The sequence below is a fragment of the Misgurnus anguillicaudatus genome, chromosome 14, assembly GCF_027580225.2.
Source record: "Misgurnus anguillicaudatus chromosome 14, ASM2758022v2, whole genome shotgun sequence".
NCBI classification, from domain to species: domain Eukaryota; kingdom Metazoa; phylum Chordata; class Actinopteri; order Cypriniformes; family Cobitidae; genus Misgurnus; species Misgurnus anguillicaudatus.
The window spans coordinates 23,860,422-23,878,509 of NC_073350.2; the positions used below are offsets into that span (position 1 = coordinate 23,860,422).

General features: G+C 36.8%; 1 protein-coding gene across 2 annotated transcripts in view; it reads left to right on the plus strand.

Annotated features, from left to right (window-relative positions):
- Nucleotides 1-18,088, plus strand: part of ephb2b (eph receptor B2b) — a 182,630-nt gene that overhangs the window by 55,954 nt on the left and 108,588 nt on the right. For both annotated transcript variants that reach the window (XM_073876124.1, XM_073876125.1), the window contains exon 2: nucleotides 3,694-3,773. In XM_073876124.1, the coding sequence (XP_073732225.1) occupies nucleotides 3,694-3,773 (80 nt within the window). The remainder of the gene's footprint in view (nucleotides 1-3,693; nucleotides 3,774-18,088) is intronic.

Genomic DNA, 18,088 nt, shown 5'->3' on the forward strand with positions numbered 1-18,088 from the left:
CAAATGTAACTCCACCACCGGAAAATACGAGTTGACGTTAAACCTTTCAGAGAGAGTGGCTTAAAGATTTTGAGTGTCTCCGCTATGAAAATGTTACTTACTGTGTTTACTGTAAATCCTGTAAAACGGCGTTAATGGCGTTATCAAAACATTTTAAGCGCCAGACGTAAGTTACCTTGCTTAAACATGGCGAAAGTGCCAAAAACACAAGACGTGTCATGGTAAATGTGTTTATTATTGATGGAGACACCGACCTGTCTGTCAGTGTGTTTAATGGTGTATGTGCGCATGCGCTGGTGAATGGCCATTCGACAAACATCCTTGTGGTCCATGTTGCTGTGGAATACGACAATGCTGATGGTATGTTTTTGTTGTATTTTTTAAAACATTGCCTATTTAGTAGTAAAAGCATCCTGGTAATGCAGTTATCAATACCAATATATATTAGCCTTCTATATTAGGGTCACTTTTGTAATGTCACAATTAATCAGTGTTTTACGTGTTTGCTAGATTTTCTATGTAATCTTAATCATGTTACCTGTAATTGTTAAATTATTATTGCTGCTATACTATTTCAACAGCATTTGAGTATTAATTTAGGAATTTATGCAGCAAAAAATAAAATACAATAAAATAGAAGACCAACTTTTAAATGCTGGCCATAGGACGTGTAAAGCCCGGTGGTGGTGTTTTATTTTTAATAAAATAAATCTATTAACATTTACATTGTAGTTGTGGTGCTTTTTAATTTTTGGATGGATGCGCCTAAATTTTGCTGGTGCTCCTAACTCTTTAAAGTTGGGAGCACCAGTGCTACCAAATAAAAAAGTTAATTTTGAGCCCTGTATTGTGTTTAGCACCTTGAACATTTTTAAAATTGTGTTACATTTAAATAGCCTGCTTCTGAATGCATGAACACATCTTGCAAATACTGCATGACCAGCCTTATTATAAAGGACTTTCTTAACTACAAGTTAGTCAACTAGTTAAAAAAAAAATTAACATTAAAGGGCACCATATACTGTAGTATGTCTTTGCTATTTTGCAATGTTTTCAATCACTATTGTTTATTATGGCCTGTAATTGGATTTTAATATTACCGCCTTCCAGCTGAAGCCAGATGCACACTTTACATTATTGTCAATGGTTACACAAACTCACTGTAATTGGTCTTAGTATACATTTCAGGCTTAGTAATAATCAAATGTAATGCGTAATGTGCTTGCATAGATTAGTGTGCCTTAGAGATTCAATATGTCCTTAAAAATAAATTGGACGCACGTGTAGATTGTTCATTGAAACCTTTGCTTTTCCCCGGAACAAAATTCAGAGGGCATCTGAAATATATAGACATGCCCAAAATGCTGCATTCCTCAGCACAGCCCTAAACAGTAGACTTACTGTTTTTCTTCAAAATCGCTGTCGTTTTAAGACTCTGTCTAAATTGCAACCAGCATTCTAAAGCACATTTAAAATGATCAAATAGCCTAATGCAAGATTAATGAAAAGTCTGTAAATGAATAAGAATTTCCAATAGCTAAGACTAGTAATTATGTTGGCCTCAAGCTGAGATTCTAAAAGATGTTTTGTACTCTCTTAATGCTTGTAAAAGGAAATCAAAACAGCTGTGTTTCACTGTGATAAAGCCCTGACTTCCTCTATTTCCATCAAGCCCCATTATCTAATTCTTTCCAAAAGTCTAAGAACCTAGTCTTCTTCTAATTACTAGAGGAAATTAATTAAGTCATCAATGCGATAACACAGATTATACACATGGGATGACTGACGGCCATTCTGAACAGAGAACCATCATCTCTTTGCCTCCGAGGAACCTAAACAGCAGAATTTATTCTCTTTGACCCCAATTACTTGAGATCTTCTTTACAATCAACTAATCAGAAGTGGAAAGAGTAACTGGCCTCCAGTTACTGTTTTTTCCCCAGTCTTACCACAGAGATGGTGGTTAAAAACATCTTATCCCCTTGCTTGGAGGTCTGACCTGACATACAGCTGAATTGCTTGAAGTACCCTACAGTACTTATTTCAGGTTATTGGAGCAGTAACCGGTTACTTTTTAACCAAACAGACATTTCTTGTCTGATTAATTTTCTTTACTGCTCTTTTCCATTCAATACAACCTTCATTTTCTTTGCCATTTCCAGAAAATATAAAATATGTATGTTTTATATAAAGAAGAATTTATGAATATTTGATGCAAATGTACACATAGGAGTTATTTATAAAGCTCTGTAAGATGTGAGTTAAAGGCTTTTATACACACGCTGAGTGTTTTGATAAGTGGTTGAAGCATTTGCAATTTATAGCATTTCTTTCACATGTGCACACTTATAAACAAATGCAATACATTTCTGGATGTGGAGGACTTCGGAAAAACAAAGTTACAATCATTTCGAGCTTTGGCTGGCAAATGTTTTAGAATTTAAAAGTCAATGTGAATGAACCAAATTAAAAGTCACTCTTTACTGTATTTGCATGAACATACCTCAAATTTCAATTCTGCACGGCTTTCCACATAGTTGAATTGTGTACACCCTTAAATAGACTAAGGCCCAATCCCATTTCTCTGTCTTCCCCTTACCTCTACCCTTTAGTTTTGCACGAGAGTAAGGCCCAATTGGAATAGCCCTTTCACTCTCGTGAACGTGCAAAACTAAGGGGTAGGGGTAAGGGGAAGGGGTAAGACAGAGAAATGGGATTGGACCAACTGTGTACTGCGATAAGTGAAGTCAATCACAATAACACAATTTTAGTGTCTCCCATGCATGGATCTGGCTTAAACCGTGCAATAAGGACATTTGTGGATATTCATGCCCATTTGCTCACAAAGGCAAAGAAAAATAAAACTGTCTCTGAAAGATTAGCCTTTTCCTGTATCAATATGCTGCTATACTATTTTGGAAAATGTCTCCAGTGGTTATCTCATCGTTGCCCAACTGCTAAACTTCATTCTGAATTCAGTGTTACTATAGCTCAGCAGTTGCGGAGTCAGATAGTAGACTGTTGTCTCTAAAATGTCTTGGCTCAATCACACAGCGGGAAGGCAGAACCCACTATTTCCTTCTCCCATCCTGATTTTACAGCACTTTTATCTTTACTACTGGAGGAGGCTATAATATCAAAGTAGATTTAAGGCTGATTTGTGTCAAACATGTTGATAGTATTTTATGTAGCAGTTAGTTAAGTGGTATCACAAGCTTCTATAAATGTCTGGGTAAAGAATGATGTTAATGCATTGTAAGATATGAAATATTCATAGCTTATTATACCTCTGCAGCATTTCCTTTAGGCAAGGGCTGAGGATAAAAAATTATTAAGCTGGATATTTTGTGTCAAGTCAGAGTCCTTTTAATCTCATTTCTGAGTTTATTTGTAATTTAGGAACTTCTCAGTAACACAGGAGATAACATTAACTAAAGGATGCAATGAATTCTGAGTATAAGGCTCAGCAATAAGGATTTTTTCTTCTGGTCTGATTGTGCTAGTGCCCCGGACCCCAGTTTGAAAACTAGACAACGCTTGACATCCTTATTGTTGAGCCTTGCTGTTTATTAATGATAGATAATAAATTACCACATGCTATGGATAATCTGTGCTCACAAGCATTAACTGTTACACAAACATGACCTGGAAATATCCAATTTAACCTTTATATATTTCCTTCCACTTTTACAGAAATGTTGATGGACTCCACCACAGCAACCGCAGAGCTGGGCTGGACAGTATATCCTGTTTCGGGGACAAGTGACAGCAGTGTAAGTTTAAGTTACTCTCAGTGTGTTTCTGTGTTAACCTGGGTCTACTTCTAATGCAATTTCACATCCATTGACATGCACACAATTTATTAAAGGTCCCAATCTTCCTGTGTTTTTGATTGTGTTTACAGTGCGCAATATAATACGTGTTCATGTTTCACGTAAAAAAAAAAAACGCTGTATTTTTCACACTATTACTTATCTGTATACCGCTCAGAGGTGGGTAGTAACGAATTGCATTTACTTCGTTACATTTACTTGAGTAAATTTTTCGGGTAACTAGTACTTTTAGAGTAAATTTAAGGATGGGTACTTTTACTCTTACTCAAGTACATTTCTAGTGAAAAAACTGTACTTTTACTTCGCTACATTCGGCGGCGTTACTGCGCTACTGTCAAATGGTAATAATTAATGAATATATATATATTTTTAAAGTTTATAGGGCGTGTTCGAAAGTTGTGCGAAACAGGCTGCGTCACCCTTTAGCGCGCGACCGCGCGGTCACCCTTTTAGCGCGCGCGACCACGCGGCCGTGTAGATGATAGGAGAAGCAGATGAGGGCGCGTGTGCGTTGTGCAAGTTATCGGAGGCAGATCATACGTGGCTTCAAGTTCGGTCTATGTTTTCACTCCAAGAGGTCAAAAAGAATAGTTTCATAATGTGATGCGTGCTTTGTTCAATAAATGAGCTGACATCTCAGTGTACAGGAATTCAAGATCCAACCTGAAGTAAGTGTCACAGTATTGTCTATTTGAACAGTATTAATGGTCATTTCACACACTGTCCGAGTTTTTTGCCATATGCACTGTTGTGCAAGCGATTACAAATCCTAATGTAAGTTAAACCATACAAACAGCACGTTCACATCTGCACATTTCCATATCATTTCCCCACAACTAAACAAACTTAACAGCATAATGTAATGACTGCATTTATACACAAATCCGGACACCTCACTAATGTGTAGAAAATACATTCAAATAAAAACGGGATTGTATTTTATTTAAATCCTTCCTAAAAATGAATGAATAAAAATAAAAGAATAAAGATTGATTTGAAAGAAACATGTATTATATATAATAATAAATGTAGAGATGATTTGCAAAAACAGATACTGTAAGTTCCATATGAAATTCTAAAATTATCATTTTTATTAAGCTCCTGTTTATGTTCAGTAATTGCACTTTAATGGCAATGAAAATAACCTATTCATATAAAAACATGAAAACAAACAGACACACACGTTCTTTTTTGTTTACTGTTTGCATGTTTAAAGGCAGACGCTGACAAGTCTGTGTTGTGAACATGAAAATAAATACAGAGTTAACCGTCAGAAAAACATCTGTGTGTGTGTGTGTGTGTTTGAGATTTTTTTCTCAAATGACACATTATGTGATGTTGCAGGACTGAGATAGACTGGTTTTAAGTATAAGCAGAACAATGAGACTTTCAAGGAGAGGTTTGTGAAAACCCTCCAAGTAGTCTGAAATTCAGTGCTTTTGCGCTACTTCTCTATCAGATCAGAAGTAACGAGTAACTAACTACTTGAGTAGTTTTTTCATCTAATACTTTTTTACGTGACCTTTAAGATTCATCCTTAGTAATGAGTCTGGACGTTATATTCACACATTCATTATACTTTTGCTGGTGATATAAATTAAGCAGCAATATCGTAGCCCAAACGGTCCCTTTCTAATATTGTTTCATAATCTTTATAGTATATCAAAATAAATCAGATATTGACATATCAAGATATAATTGTATTAGCTATATTTACCGGCCCTTTTGTTTTCCGTTCTCTAATGATTCAAGCCGTAATTTAATGCATATTTCTCCCAGATTGAGTGGGCACCAAAGCGTGGGTTTCATCTAGGCACATGTCTGGTCGGCACCCACTGGTCAAATAGTAATTAATTGTTTCCTTTCACATATGAAGATCTATGTTCATCCAAGTGGTCCAGGAAGAAGAAAAATGTATCCCTGAGTAATTTGCTGGTGTATTTCTAAAACCACTCCCTGTTTTATTCAATTATTTATGCTTCTGTGTCTGTTTTGGGGGGATGGTTTAAATTATACCATGCGGTGTGTCTGGAAACAGTATTATATAAAAAAGGAAAACTGTGGGGAAACGGAAAAAAGAGGATAGAAGGCTGACAATGTGGTTGTATAACTTCAAAGTTTTTCGGATATAATTTTGCTCACCATATTCTCTTCGAACCTGAGGGCACGCAGCTTTTTTTCCGAACTGATTGGAGCAATCAATATAAAAGAACAAAGAGGTCCGGTGTCTCCAGATCTCAGGCTCTGGATTCAATCTGTGCGGAATAAGATTCACCTCTCCTCTTCCTCTCTTACAAAAGAAGGAGAATTACACATGCTTTGCATCACCACATCTTTTTTGGCTTTACTTCTCTAAAGGTTTAACAAAACAACTGCAAAAGTCAAATTACTTCAATACCACAGCTAATGGCAATGCCAATGCACGTCAAACAAAGATGAATGCGAAATGTGATATCACATAGTTTGAAGACAAAAGTTATATTCCATTCTGACACATTCAAAAATTTAGATTTCCAAAATGGCCCCACTGTCTCAGAAGAAATGAATTTTTCAGCGAGGAATGCTGGTGATCTGTCCAACTTTCACTTGCATTAATTTTGCAGTCTGACACCACATATTTTAAAGGCATATACATTTACTTGAAGGAAACGAGATAGTGAATAGTCTTTAGGAAGACACAGCACGCATTAACTAGTATCAGGGAATGGTGGTCCCCTGCAGCAGCGCTAAACAGGTGGGTTTCTGTAAACGTTATAGAGAAAAAGGCTTTAAGTTATTGTCTTACACCCCTGCAGAGCCTTGTGGGCTTAACTAAAGTATCAGTGTCAGTCAAAATATAGAGCACTCTATCAACAGTTGCCTTTCATGGCACTGAATAGCTTTGCAAAACAAACCCCCGTTGCCGAACTGTCAAGCAGAAAAAATCCAGATGTGAATTGTTTGTGCTATCATTTCTTCATTTACTTTTTCATTTGTCCATTCATTCATTCATTTATTTGTGCATTTATTCATGCTTATGTCCTGAGTTTACACAAACCTTATTATGTTATGCAGATGGAATATATGGAAGATTATAATTACGGAGCTTAACACTTACATTACTGAAAGATTTATGGAAAACGTTTTCCCAGGCAGGTGGGAGAGATGCATACTTTGTGTGCTTTTTGTTGCTGTTATTATGTTTGACTCTACCCAGTACTCCGCATCTCTGCATTGAGACTTGTGTTGACCTGCACACCTTTTCAAACTCTTTCACTAATTTAAAAACCCCAAGAAATTAAAAGTTGGATTTTGTGGCTTTTAAAATGCCAAACTCTGTCCTGTTTAATAATGAACCAAAAACATAGATCACTTACAGTACAGTACATGATATGATCATTAAGTGTTCATGCGAGTATAATTTTCTGTTGTAGTAAATCACTAGTCACTTGAAATAGTGATTAGCTAATCATAATAACCAATGTGTCAGTTTCTCTAAAACTCATACTTCATTTCCTTTACCAACCAAGAATTGATTGTGAAAGATGTGGTATAATGTGTCAAATGCAGTTTTGCTGGTAAGGACGTTAGCTAAAGGCTACTGGCTTTGTGAAATATGAACACTTAACAACTTGATATTTTCAAGACCAAGCAAACATGTTCTTTGTGAATTAAACTGCACTCTTATGATATTTTCACATATTGTTTTGTGCTATGCTATTTAGCACATTATGGGCTCTATCTTACACCCGGCGCATGCAGCGCAATGCGCAACGCTAGTGTCTTCTGCTAGTTTCAACCCTGCGCAATTATCATTTTCACGTTTAGCGCCACGTTGATTAAGTGATTAAGCTATTTTGAGGCAACTAAAATAGACTACGCCATTCACCAACAAAAACCTGGTCTAAAGTCAATGGCGCAATATGTTTTTTGTTATTTAAAGGAAGGAATGGGGCTTGGCTAAATGCTAGCACATTCACGAGGCGCTGTACAAAGATTACAAGTGCACGCATTGAAAAAAGATAGGTATGTATTAATTTGTCTAAGCTAGGATGACCAGATGAGATTGGCTGAAATTCGCGTTGGGGCGCAGAGGTTACGGGGGATCATCCAATAATAGTTTAATTAATTTATTTTATTTAATAATAAAAGATAATGAACTTCAAACTGAACCATATCATTAATCATATTAATATAAGTACATATGCATATAAATAAATTGATATAAAACGTATTTTATACTTCATCCAATAATAGTTAGATCATCCAATAATAGTTTTCTTTATTTTATTTAATAATAAAAGATAATGAATTTCAAACTGAAGTTACTAAACCAATCATATTTTTATTAATTTTACATATGCATATAAATGTATATAATACATATAGAAGTATTATTATTTTTTGAACACCGTGCCCTCGACTAGTCTGACTCCTTCACTACTCTATAAAACAAAAAGGGGACAAAAAGGTCCTATTGTCTTTGTGCATATAGATGAATTAGATAAATGAATAGAAACAATACAACTTTAAATTCACATTTGAGCTATAGCCTACCGAGGTTGTGGAGGCTCAACGTCAGCATATTTCGCAGAGGTTTTAACTGCTGCCAGCACTCCCGTGCCTTATCAGTGCATATCTTAATGCGCGCCTGCAGTATATATAAAAAAAACAAGATGCTGCAGCCAATGAGCAGCCGGCGAGGGCTGCAGGATGACTTAACCTCCTTGCCCATGTTTTATCAGACAATAACTACTAAAGATTTTGCTTCTGTATAATTTCGGGACAATTAGAGTGGGATTCAGGATTAAGATTTTGCTTCAGTATAATTTTCAGGACAATTACAGCAGGATTCGGATTTGGAACAGCAGCTTAGATTTCGAGACTGTCCCGAATTTTTCGGGACGTCTGGTCACCCTAGTCTAAGCTGAGGTAAGAACAAAGTAAAATATTGAAAAACGGTGGTGTTTTCCTTGACATAAAATGTGTTGTTTTAACCCAACTATTTTAAGAGCGTAGTTTCTCTAAAACTCATACTTTATTTCCTTTTCCAACCAGGAATTGATTGTGAAAGATGTGGTATAATGTGTCAAGTGCAATTTTGCTGGTGAGGAATATGGTTTTGCTTTGTGAATATGAACACTTTACAACTTAATGTTTTCAATGACCAAGCAAACATGTTCTTTGTGAATTAAAGGATATAACCCGAACTCAATACTATAGACCCCTTCACAGTTCATCTCACAGGCGGTTCCCACTACGTATGTCGAGGTCAGAAAACTCATTAAAGCAGACTGAGTTAAATTCTGAAGTTTATATTTGTGCATCAGGTTTTTTAAATACTGTGGTAATACTTCGGTTTTTTAAACATTTAATGTACAGTGAATTTTATTTGTAACTGGTGTGTGCGTATTCTCACCCTAATGCTACAAATGAAACCATTACTGGCTTAGTTAGATAACACCATTACAGGGACTTCACAGATGTTTATAAATGTTAAACCCACGGTTGGTCATGCATCTTAACTTGTTGCTTACTGGTGCAGAACATGAAAATGAGGCAGTACATTTGTGTAACTAATTGTAGTGTGGTCGTATTCCGACTGCCTCTAGGTCCAGATCAAAACACGCTCATTAATCAGCTGTGACTTTATTTGCATGCTAATGACTGTTTTGCTAGTTCTTATAAACAATGACATGAAATTTGACTGGGTTTTGCTGTAATTGCGAATGTGAATCTGCGGTACATGCCACACGTGCTAAAAGTTAAAGGGATAGCTCATACAAAACTAACATTTCTGTGGTCAATTACTCATCCTCATGTCATTCCAAACCAGTACAGTGGGACTGTGTTCCTGCCTTGAAACACAAGATAACACATTTGTAAGTAGACATGTGCCGGTCATCGGTAATCACGGTAGTGAAAATGTAAGTTAGAAAAATTCAGCTTAAAATGTTTGATAAACTAAATCAAATTTATTACCAACCACCTTAAAGGGACACTCCACTTTTTTTGAAAATAGGCTCATTTTCCAGCTCCCTAGGGTTAAACATTTGATTTTTATCGTTTTGGAATCCATTCAGCCAATCTCCGGGTCTGGTGGTACCACTTTTAGCATAGCTTAGCATAATCCATTAAAGCTGATTAGACCATTAGCATCACGCTCAAAAATGACCAAAGAGTTTCGACATTTTTCCTATTTAAAACTTGACACGCAATGATATTACGTAGTGCCCTTGGTTACTTTCAATAGCAGGGGACTATTTTCGGGCACTGCATAATATCATTGCGCCACCTGCAGCCATGGTACGTCAGCAAAGTCTTTGATTATTACGCCAGAATGAGAGTATAGTTTCTTGCCATATCGGCCTTGAAAATCGCAACTTTTAATTTTACGTTGGTCTTAGTACACGATGTAACTACAGAAGAGTCAAGTTTTAAATAGGAAAAAAACAAAACTCTTTTTTTGGAGCATGATGGTAATGGTCTAATCGAATTCAATGGATTATGCTAAGCTATGCTAAAAGTGGTACCGCCAGACCCGGAGATCAGCTGAATGTCCCTTTAAAAGCACTTGGAGATGTCCTAAATCGGTTCCACTGTGGAATGACCTAAAGCTGGTGTATAAAGAGTATTATAGCATTTTGGGGTCATTTCATCAGGAAATCAAATCCCATGTCAAGATTTAAACAAGCAGCCCCTGGCAGCTGGACTCTTTTGTCGTGTCCTTGATTTATATGAAGAAAGATATAAACATGATCCACATGGAGATGGAAAGGGACAAGGGTTAAAGAAGCAATAGGAAGCTTGTTTGTCTAACTTCACATGTTGTGCATTACCAGTGCATGGAGGTAATTGAAAGTGACTGCCAAAGACAGCTCAGTTTGTAGGTCGGGTCTCAATTTTTAGTCTTCAGTGCTCTCTCTCTCTCTTTCAATCACTCTTCCTGTCCCTGTCACTCCTGATGGTGGGGATCTCTCTACCTCGCTTGGGGTCGTATCCCACTGCACTTTAACTCAAATATCTGGATGTCATTTGTCTCGCACGTCCCCTCAGGACAAATGTCTCTACGTGTCTCTATCTGTCAGAAATCCCACAACGCAAATTGGGTAACTCTCCCTCAGGAGCTGTCAGGCACACTCCCTCGTCTCAGAATGAATTGTTTATTTACGCAGATCCATGATGTATTTCTCAGTCCGAGGAGCGCTTTGCACACAGCCCATCTACATTGCAATGAGATGTGAAGTCAGCACATATCATCGAATGACATTACAAATGCTGTAATACAAACGATAACCCTGGGAGAGCTTTAATTGCTGGCTTCATGCAAACTTCATAAAGTTATGACAGTTTATTTGTAAAAGACGCTGAGGTCTAAATACATGTTCAGAGATGTGTCATAACGGAGCAATTAATAAAACAGAACTCTTGATCACGTCCAGATCCTCTGTCCCCCGAAGCTAGACTTCTTCATAATTCAGTGCGAGCTCGCTGCGGTTCCACACGGCTGGACCGAGGGCGAGTCTCTGTCTGGGAGACTTATAGATTAAGGCTCAGTTGAACTTTCTCTCTTCTTGGGTGGCTGGGGAGTTATCGATTCTGAACTTTCTTCTAGAAGAACATTGTGTAATATATCACAGGGCCCCTTTTCCCATTGCAACTTATGAAAAAATGCAAGTTTCATTTGGATTTTTTCTTTTTCGGTTTCTCAAAAGAGCCTGTGTTTAATGATATTCCACTCCATTCTTCACTGCAACTCTATGGCTTGGCTTCTTATTGAATTCATTCAAATATATTACATCTGCTTAGGAAAGTAACAGGGCACCTCTCCTCAACAAGCCACAAAACTTTCAAAAATGTAAACTTTTGTAAAAGAGATTCTTGTGTTTGCAAGCACTACTAATTATCACAGCCAGCAGTCTAGTTCAAGTTCTTAAGACAGTAGAAAAAAAGAAAAGAGGACACATTCAGTCTTTTTTGTCATCATAAAAGACCAGATCTGGACCATATGGGGCCCAGGTTGTGTTCTCATCCAATGGACCGAAGATCTGCGTTCTGCACTAGCAGTCTTTGTGATTGTCGTTCTTATGTTTGATTGTGACCCTCAAAGCATAGCCTGGCCTTAGACCTAATGGCACCATAATTTTGTTGGTGCTTTTTGTATTTAAGTGCAGTGGCGGCTCGTGACTGCTCATCCGAGGGGCACGAATTCAAAATAAGTGTTTATGTGTGTTGCTTGCGTTTTCAAAATATGTGTTTGTTGCGTCATGTGTTTTGTCAAAATAAGTGCCTGCTGCACACGCGTCAAAACCATTCGCTCACATTCACACAATACATGCAAGACACTTCCTTAACAGTAAACTCTGATTACGCATGAGATTATTCGAGTATCTGGCAAACGCAAACGTTTTTTTTTTTTTTTTTTCATTTAGACTCGTCTGCAGCAGGCACTTATTTTAACAAAAAACGTGATGCACATATTTTAAAATTACAAACCACACACGACGGGCTACATACATGATGTGATGAACTTCGCATCGAGCGCCCGCGAAAAAAGAAGTCACCGGCTGCCACTGTTTAGATTCTTGTAAATAGCATTGTGAACCACCCCTAAAAGGCCTCTCTACTTGTTAAAAATATATCATATCAAATTATATTTTTGTGTTACTTTAACTTAAAAAATTAAGTTATGTCAACTAACTGTCACAATCTTGCCCCAGTGTCATTATCATCACCGTTTCCTCATCTGTTTAATTAATCATCCTGTTTCTGGTTTCGTTGTCATTAGTCCCTGTGTATATATTCCCCTGCCTTTGTCCCAGTCTTCTTCCGCTATTGTTGAATGTTGCTGTCGCGTGTATTATCAGTTTTTTTATTAAAGTTCCTCACCATGTTATGTAACACCAATCACAAGTCAAAACTTTAAAAAGTAGGTTGAATCGACTTGCATAATTAAGTTGTTTAAACTTCATGCTCCATTTTTTTACAGTGTATGTTAGGCTCTGACCTCTTAAAATAGACTTTAAAAGAGGGCTCATCATTTGGGTCATTACAGTCATAATATGTACACTATTAATGATAACTATAAAAATATTCTTCAGCTATTAATGGAATAAGTTTAATCTTTTCTAGGTTGACATTTTACTAAATCAGGGCTAGACACCCCAATAAATGCTTAATGCTGAATTTCCCTTATACATTTTGGTCAACACATGGTCATCCTTTAGCCACACACCCTTTGAGAGAATCCTGATAAAATAAAGATGTTTCTTTTAATTTCACACTCAGTGCTTGATCGCTTGCCTCTTATTATCTCTCATTTGGTTCTCCTTTTTGCCTCTTATGAAAGAATGGCAGAGAAGCTGACACAGCACAAAGGGAGGCCTTTTTTAAAGTTTGTTTGTATGGAGGGTCTTTAACCCACTCCTCTTTTTCTCCCATATGCACTACCCTCTACTACTCAATTTCTCATTAGCAACCACCTTGCTTTTTTAATTCTTTCTAAATTGATTAGTCAGTGTGACAGGCAACAAACAAGAAGATGCTACACCCTGTCTTCTCTTGTTTAACAACCCTTCATCTCCACACTGCTTTGTGTTTAGTTGAAGAATGGGTCATCCTTAGGGAAAGAGGCAAGGTCAATGGCTGCCAATGACCCAGGACATATCTGACTGCTTGAAAGGACAAGCGCTTGGATATCAGATACTTTTCTGTTGCGACTGTGGTTCTGTGATATTACAGAACCAAAAGTTTATGCTTTGATGTTATAGTGTTGCATCAATGTATAGTAAAAGATTTCAAGAATTAAGGTGTAATTTTGAGAATTAAGTCATAATATTTTGGGAATAAAATAATGGGGTGGTTTCCCGGACTTATCCTAGTCTTATTCCAGGTCTTATCCTAGTCCCAGACTAAAATGCATATTTGAGCTGCCCTTATTAAAAAAACATATTGTACTAACAAGATGCACACCAGTATTGTTTTTTGTAAGATTTGTTTGTAAAAAATACCTACATTTCCTAATATAACTAATGCTGGGTACACACCAAACGTTAATGGGACTGATTTTAGGCCGATTTACCACCTTCCGACAATCCTAGCTATGTCCCGATTATCTTGATGGTTCTACAGATTATCTTTTCAGATTTTCCCTTTGTGTGAGGTGTGTGAAGAGTGTTCGAACGTCGGAGCCGCCCGATCGTGAATCATAAATATTAAACATGTTTAATCAGAAATCCTGATGTTGAGATTTATTTTGAGATTATAATGTGAAACAAAACAATATCCAATCAACAAGTGAGATGATGGAAGACCATGGCGCAGCACAAAGTGAACTTGTACAGACCATGTTCCCGCTGTCTCCACGACTTCACCCAAACCCTTTTCTTTTTGTCCCTTGAATTTTCTGTGGAAATTATTCCAAAAACTATTATTTAAATTTCTTCCTGCATATTGTCCGCCATGGTTATTCTGAAGTCTCGCAAGATTTCCTGTGTTCACAGTCGAGATTCTAGTTGAAAATCTGTTTGTGTGTGATGTGCTGTCTTTGCCACATCATGGCACACAACACACTATAGGAACAAAACAGTTAAATCTAGGATTTTTTATCCTATGTTTGTGGTCACATTTTGAAAATCTTATGGTGTGTACCCAGCATTAGGCGTAGTCCTGGATTAATCTAAACCCTGTCTGGGAAACAGCCCCAGTCTTTTATGGGAATAAAATTATTAAGTTTTGATTAAGTCAAAAGCATTGTTTTTAAGATCAAGTGAAAATTCAGAAGATTTTAGCATGGCAATAAAATATTTTTTATTTTTATTCGGACAAAAGTTCAGTATGTGATTAAAATACTATACGAAAAGTTATAGTTGACTTCTCTGGAGCAATAAAAAGTTTGGCGATCTCAAGCTCCAAAATGATGATAAAAGCATCATTATTGGTCCATAAAAGATAATATTGTATGAAGAACTGAAGAAAATCAACTACAGATTTTTAACAGTGTTTTGGTAAACTGTTTCTTTAGGGAAACGACCAAGGAAATAACTAAGAGTAATGTTGGCCACAGTTCTATCCAGAATCATTTAGTTCTGTCTTGAATAACAGGCACATGGAAATATAGAAGAAAAGCTGTGAGAAAAGAATGCTTTTTTAATTAGTTCAAGACCGTTTGATGAAATGGAGGTCTTGGACAGGCTTGACTTTCTCCCCCAGCCCTGTCAAAACTTTGTCAAAATCCTTGTTAAGCAGCAACTAATTTGGGAAATTATGTCAGCTGTTAAGTGAAGAGAAAAAAACCTCAGGGGGAGGTTGCATTGTTAAGGGTGTGTTGGCCATAGGCTTCTTGAGCTTTGAGGTCAGGGTGCGAAGAGCTTTTAAGGTGAAGAAAAAGGCTTTCCTTATTGGACAAGGTCAAGACTTTGACTCACTTCTGTGGTTGGTATTTTGCTTGTTTAGTGTTGAAAGCCTGTGGCTTGATCACAGGCAAGTTGGCTGGAAACCACAATAGAGTCATCTGGAGTCACTTTAGGCCAAGTAGTGAAGTCCCTGGTGCATGTATCCTTCATGCTTTAGTGTGCACAGTATATACTTGTAAACTTTACAAGACGTCTCTTTCACTCTATCAAAGGGTCGTCCGTATAATCTGATTATCTTAGGTCTGTAATGTTCATGGGATGAAATTTTTATGCGTTTTACAATATGAGCTGACATTACTGCACTAATTATCATGAGGTCAGCTAAAAGTAAATTCTCCGTAGGGGTTACGATTATGTTGCTGCTGTATAGCTCAGTGGTAGAGCATTGCAGTAGCAGCGCAAAAGTTATGGGTTCGAACCCAGGGAACACACATGCTGAAAAAAATCTTTAACTTGTAATGCACTGTAAGTCGCTTGGATGAAAGCATCTGCCAAATGCGTAAATGTTAAATGTTTCTGAACAAACACCTTACCCCAAATTTTGTAAGGTGAAAAATATCTCAAATATCTCAAACTATGTTGCTTGTTAAGAATTTTTTTTCTATTATATTTCAAAGCATTTCCATTAAAAAACTGAAAATGAATTATAAATTATAGTGACGTATAAATCCAGGAGGGTTTTTCTCCTAGGGTTTTATTTCAACCCCTGGGAAGTCAGCTGACATTGGCTGTGTCCCAATTCAAAGGCTGCGACCTTCTAAGGACGTATTTTAAGACTGATTGCATCACAGCAGCGTGACTTGAGGCTAGTAAGGCCGTCCCAATTCAAAGGATGCTTAGAATGTAGCCTCAAAATGTGTCCTCATTTCTCTGCGCTGTTAAGGATAGAACGAATTGATCCTTAACAGCCGAGGATATCCCAAGAGTCATTGCGCGCCCGCAACGGCTGCATATAATGGCTGAATATTCTAAAATAAACAATTAAAACCTTTATTAAAGGAACAGTATGTAAGAAATTTATATTAATTAATTATAAAATGGCTCTTAGACATTAATAAATCATTTTCATTTCAAATACTTAAATCACTGACAACAGTGGTCTGGCCAGGATATTGTCATTTAAAAAGTGGAATTGCAGCCCTCAACTGATGTTTATGTTGTCATTTTGTGTATTGGCCACCAGTTGTGTGATTGCAGGACCAGTTTTGGCCACAAGTTTTGTGATTGCAATACCAGTTTTGGCCACAATCCTACATACTGTTCCTTTAAATACAAGTGTATTTATCAGAAAAATTTTTCTTGTCACTGTTTTAGTATTATCATTTATGTTTTGTGTTAATATTATTCTTTTAATGTTGCGTATATTTCTAAGGTTGATTAATTTGATATACTGTTGAATAGTTTAATCTACACCAACGTGTCATATATTTTCTAAAATAAATTAATATTTTTTCTGGTTCCATATTTATTCTAATGTGTCAGAAATGTCTCCGCTGTGTCCTGCTGACAGGCGTGGTGGACGCGTGTAGCAAGTGACGCAAATTATGGTCCTCCGAAGGCTAGACCGTCTCATTTCAGTTCTTTTCGCAGACTTCGGAGGCTTCCATCTTGAAAGACAGAGTGCTCACCTTTAAAGGTCGCATGCTTATAAGGTTGCAGCCCTTGAATTGGGAATCATCTATTGGCTTAACTTAGCACCCTCTTCTATACGTTACATTATTACTACGCTCGCTAGTACGGTTTAATCTTAGCCACTGTATTCTGCTGCTTATGTTATCCATTGATTTTTCTGTGTTTTCTGCATTTATTAATGTAAAGCTGCTTTGAAACAATTAAACAATTGTGAAAAGCACTATATAAATACAATTTAATTGAATATGTGACCCTGGACCAGAACCAGTCATAAGAGTAAACATTTTTTTAGGTTTAGGATAGGGCAATATTTGGCCTAGATACAACTATTAAAAAAAAAATGGAATCTGAGGAGGCAAAAAATCGAGAAATCTTGACGTCCTTAGCAACTGCATCCACTCACAAATATATGTTTTAATATATTTGATATATTTTTGGTAATAAATTAAAAAAATATCTTCATGGAACATGATCTTTGTCATAAAAGATAAATATGACCCATACTGTATTATGTATTGTTGACTATTGCTGCAAATATATAGTGTGATTTAAGACTGGTTTTGTTTTCCAGGGTCACATATATAATTATAGTGAATTATAAAATTATGAAATTAGCATCAAAGAGTACAACATTACATTTAAAGGCCAGAAAACAGACAATTGATGTTGGACTGCATAGCAATTCTTAACTATTCCATCACTTTAGTAACCACATACTGTACCAATGCACGCCAATGATTAGCAACAACCTAACAACATTACTGATCCACCGAGAACACCATAGCAACTACATATCAACGCCCTGGCAACCACCCATAATACGCTACAATTGTGGCTGTGAATTTTGTACAAACTAGTACCACTGCCATTTTCATAAGAAAAATTAACAATGTTGAGCTAACAAAACAGAATAGTTATATTGTTATTGTCAAGTCAGCGTGTTTATTGTTTAATTCCACCAAACTGCGCTCAGTTCCTTTTTCCATGTCTAGCATGAGGGGAAACATTGAATTATGCTAATGATGGTTCCAATTTATGCCGCCTGAGGACAGAAAAGAGGCAGCGCAGCAAGAAATGAATGTGTGTGTAAACATCAAAGTGTATCACCTGTTCTATGTCTCAATTTAAGGTATATTTTGTATTAATGCTTTTTCTTACAAAGCAAGAAATGGGGGGAGGAAAAGACTAAAAAAACAGAGACCAGAATCACTTGGCACAGTCTGACAGGGG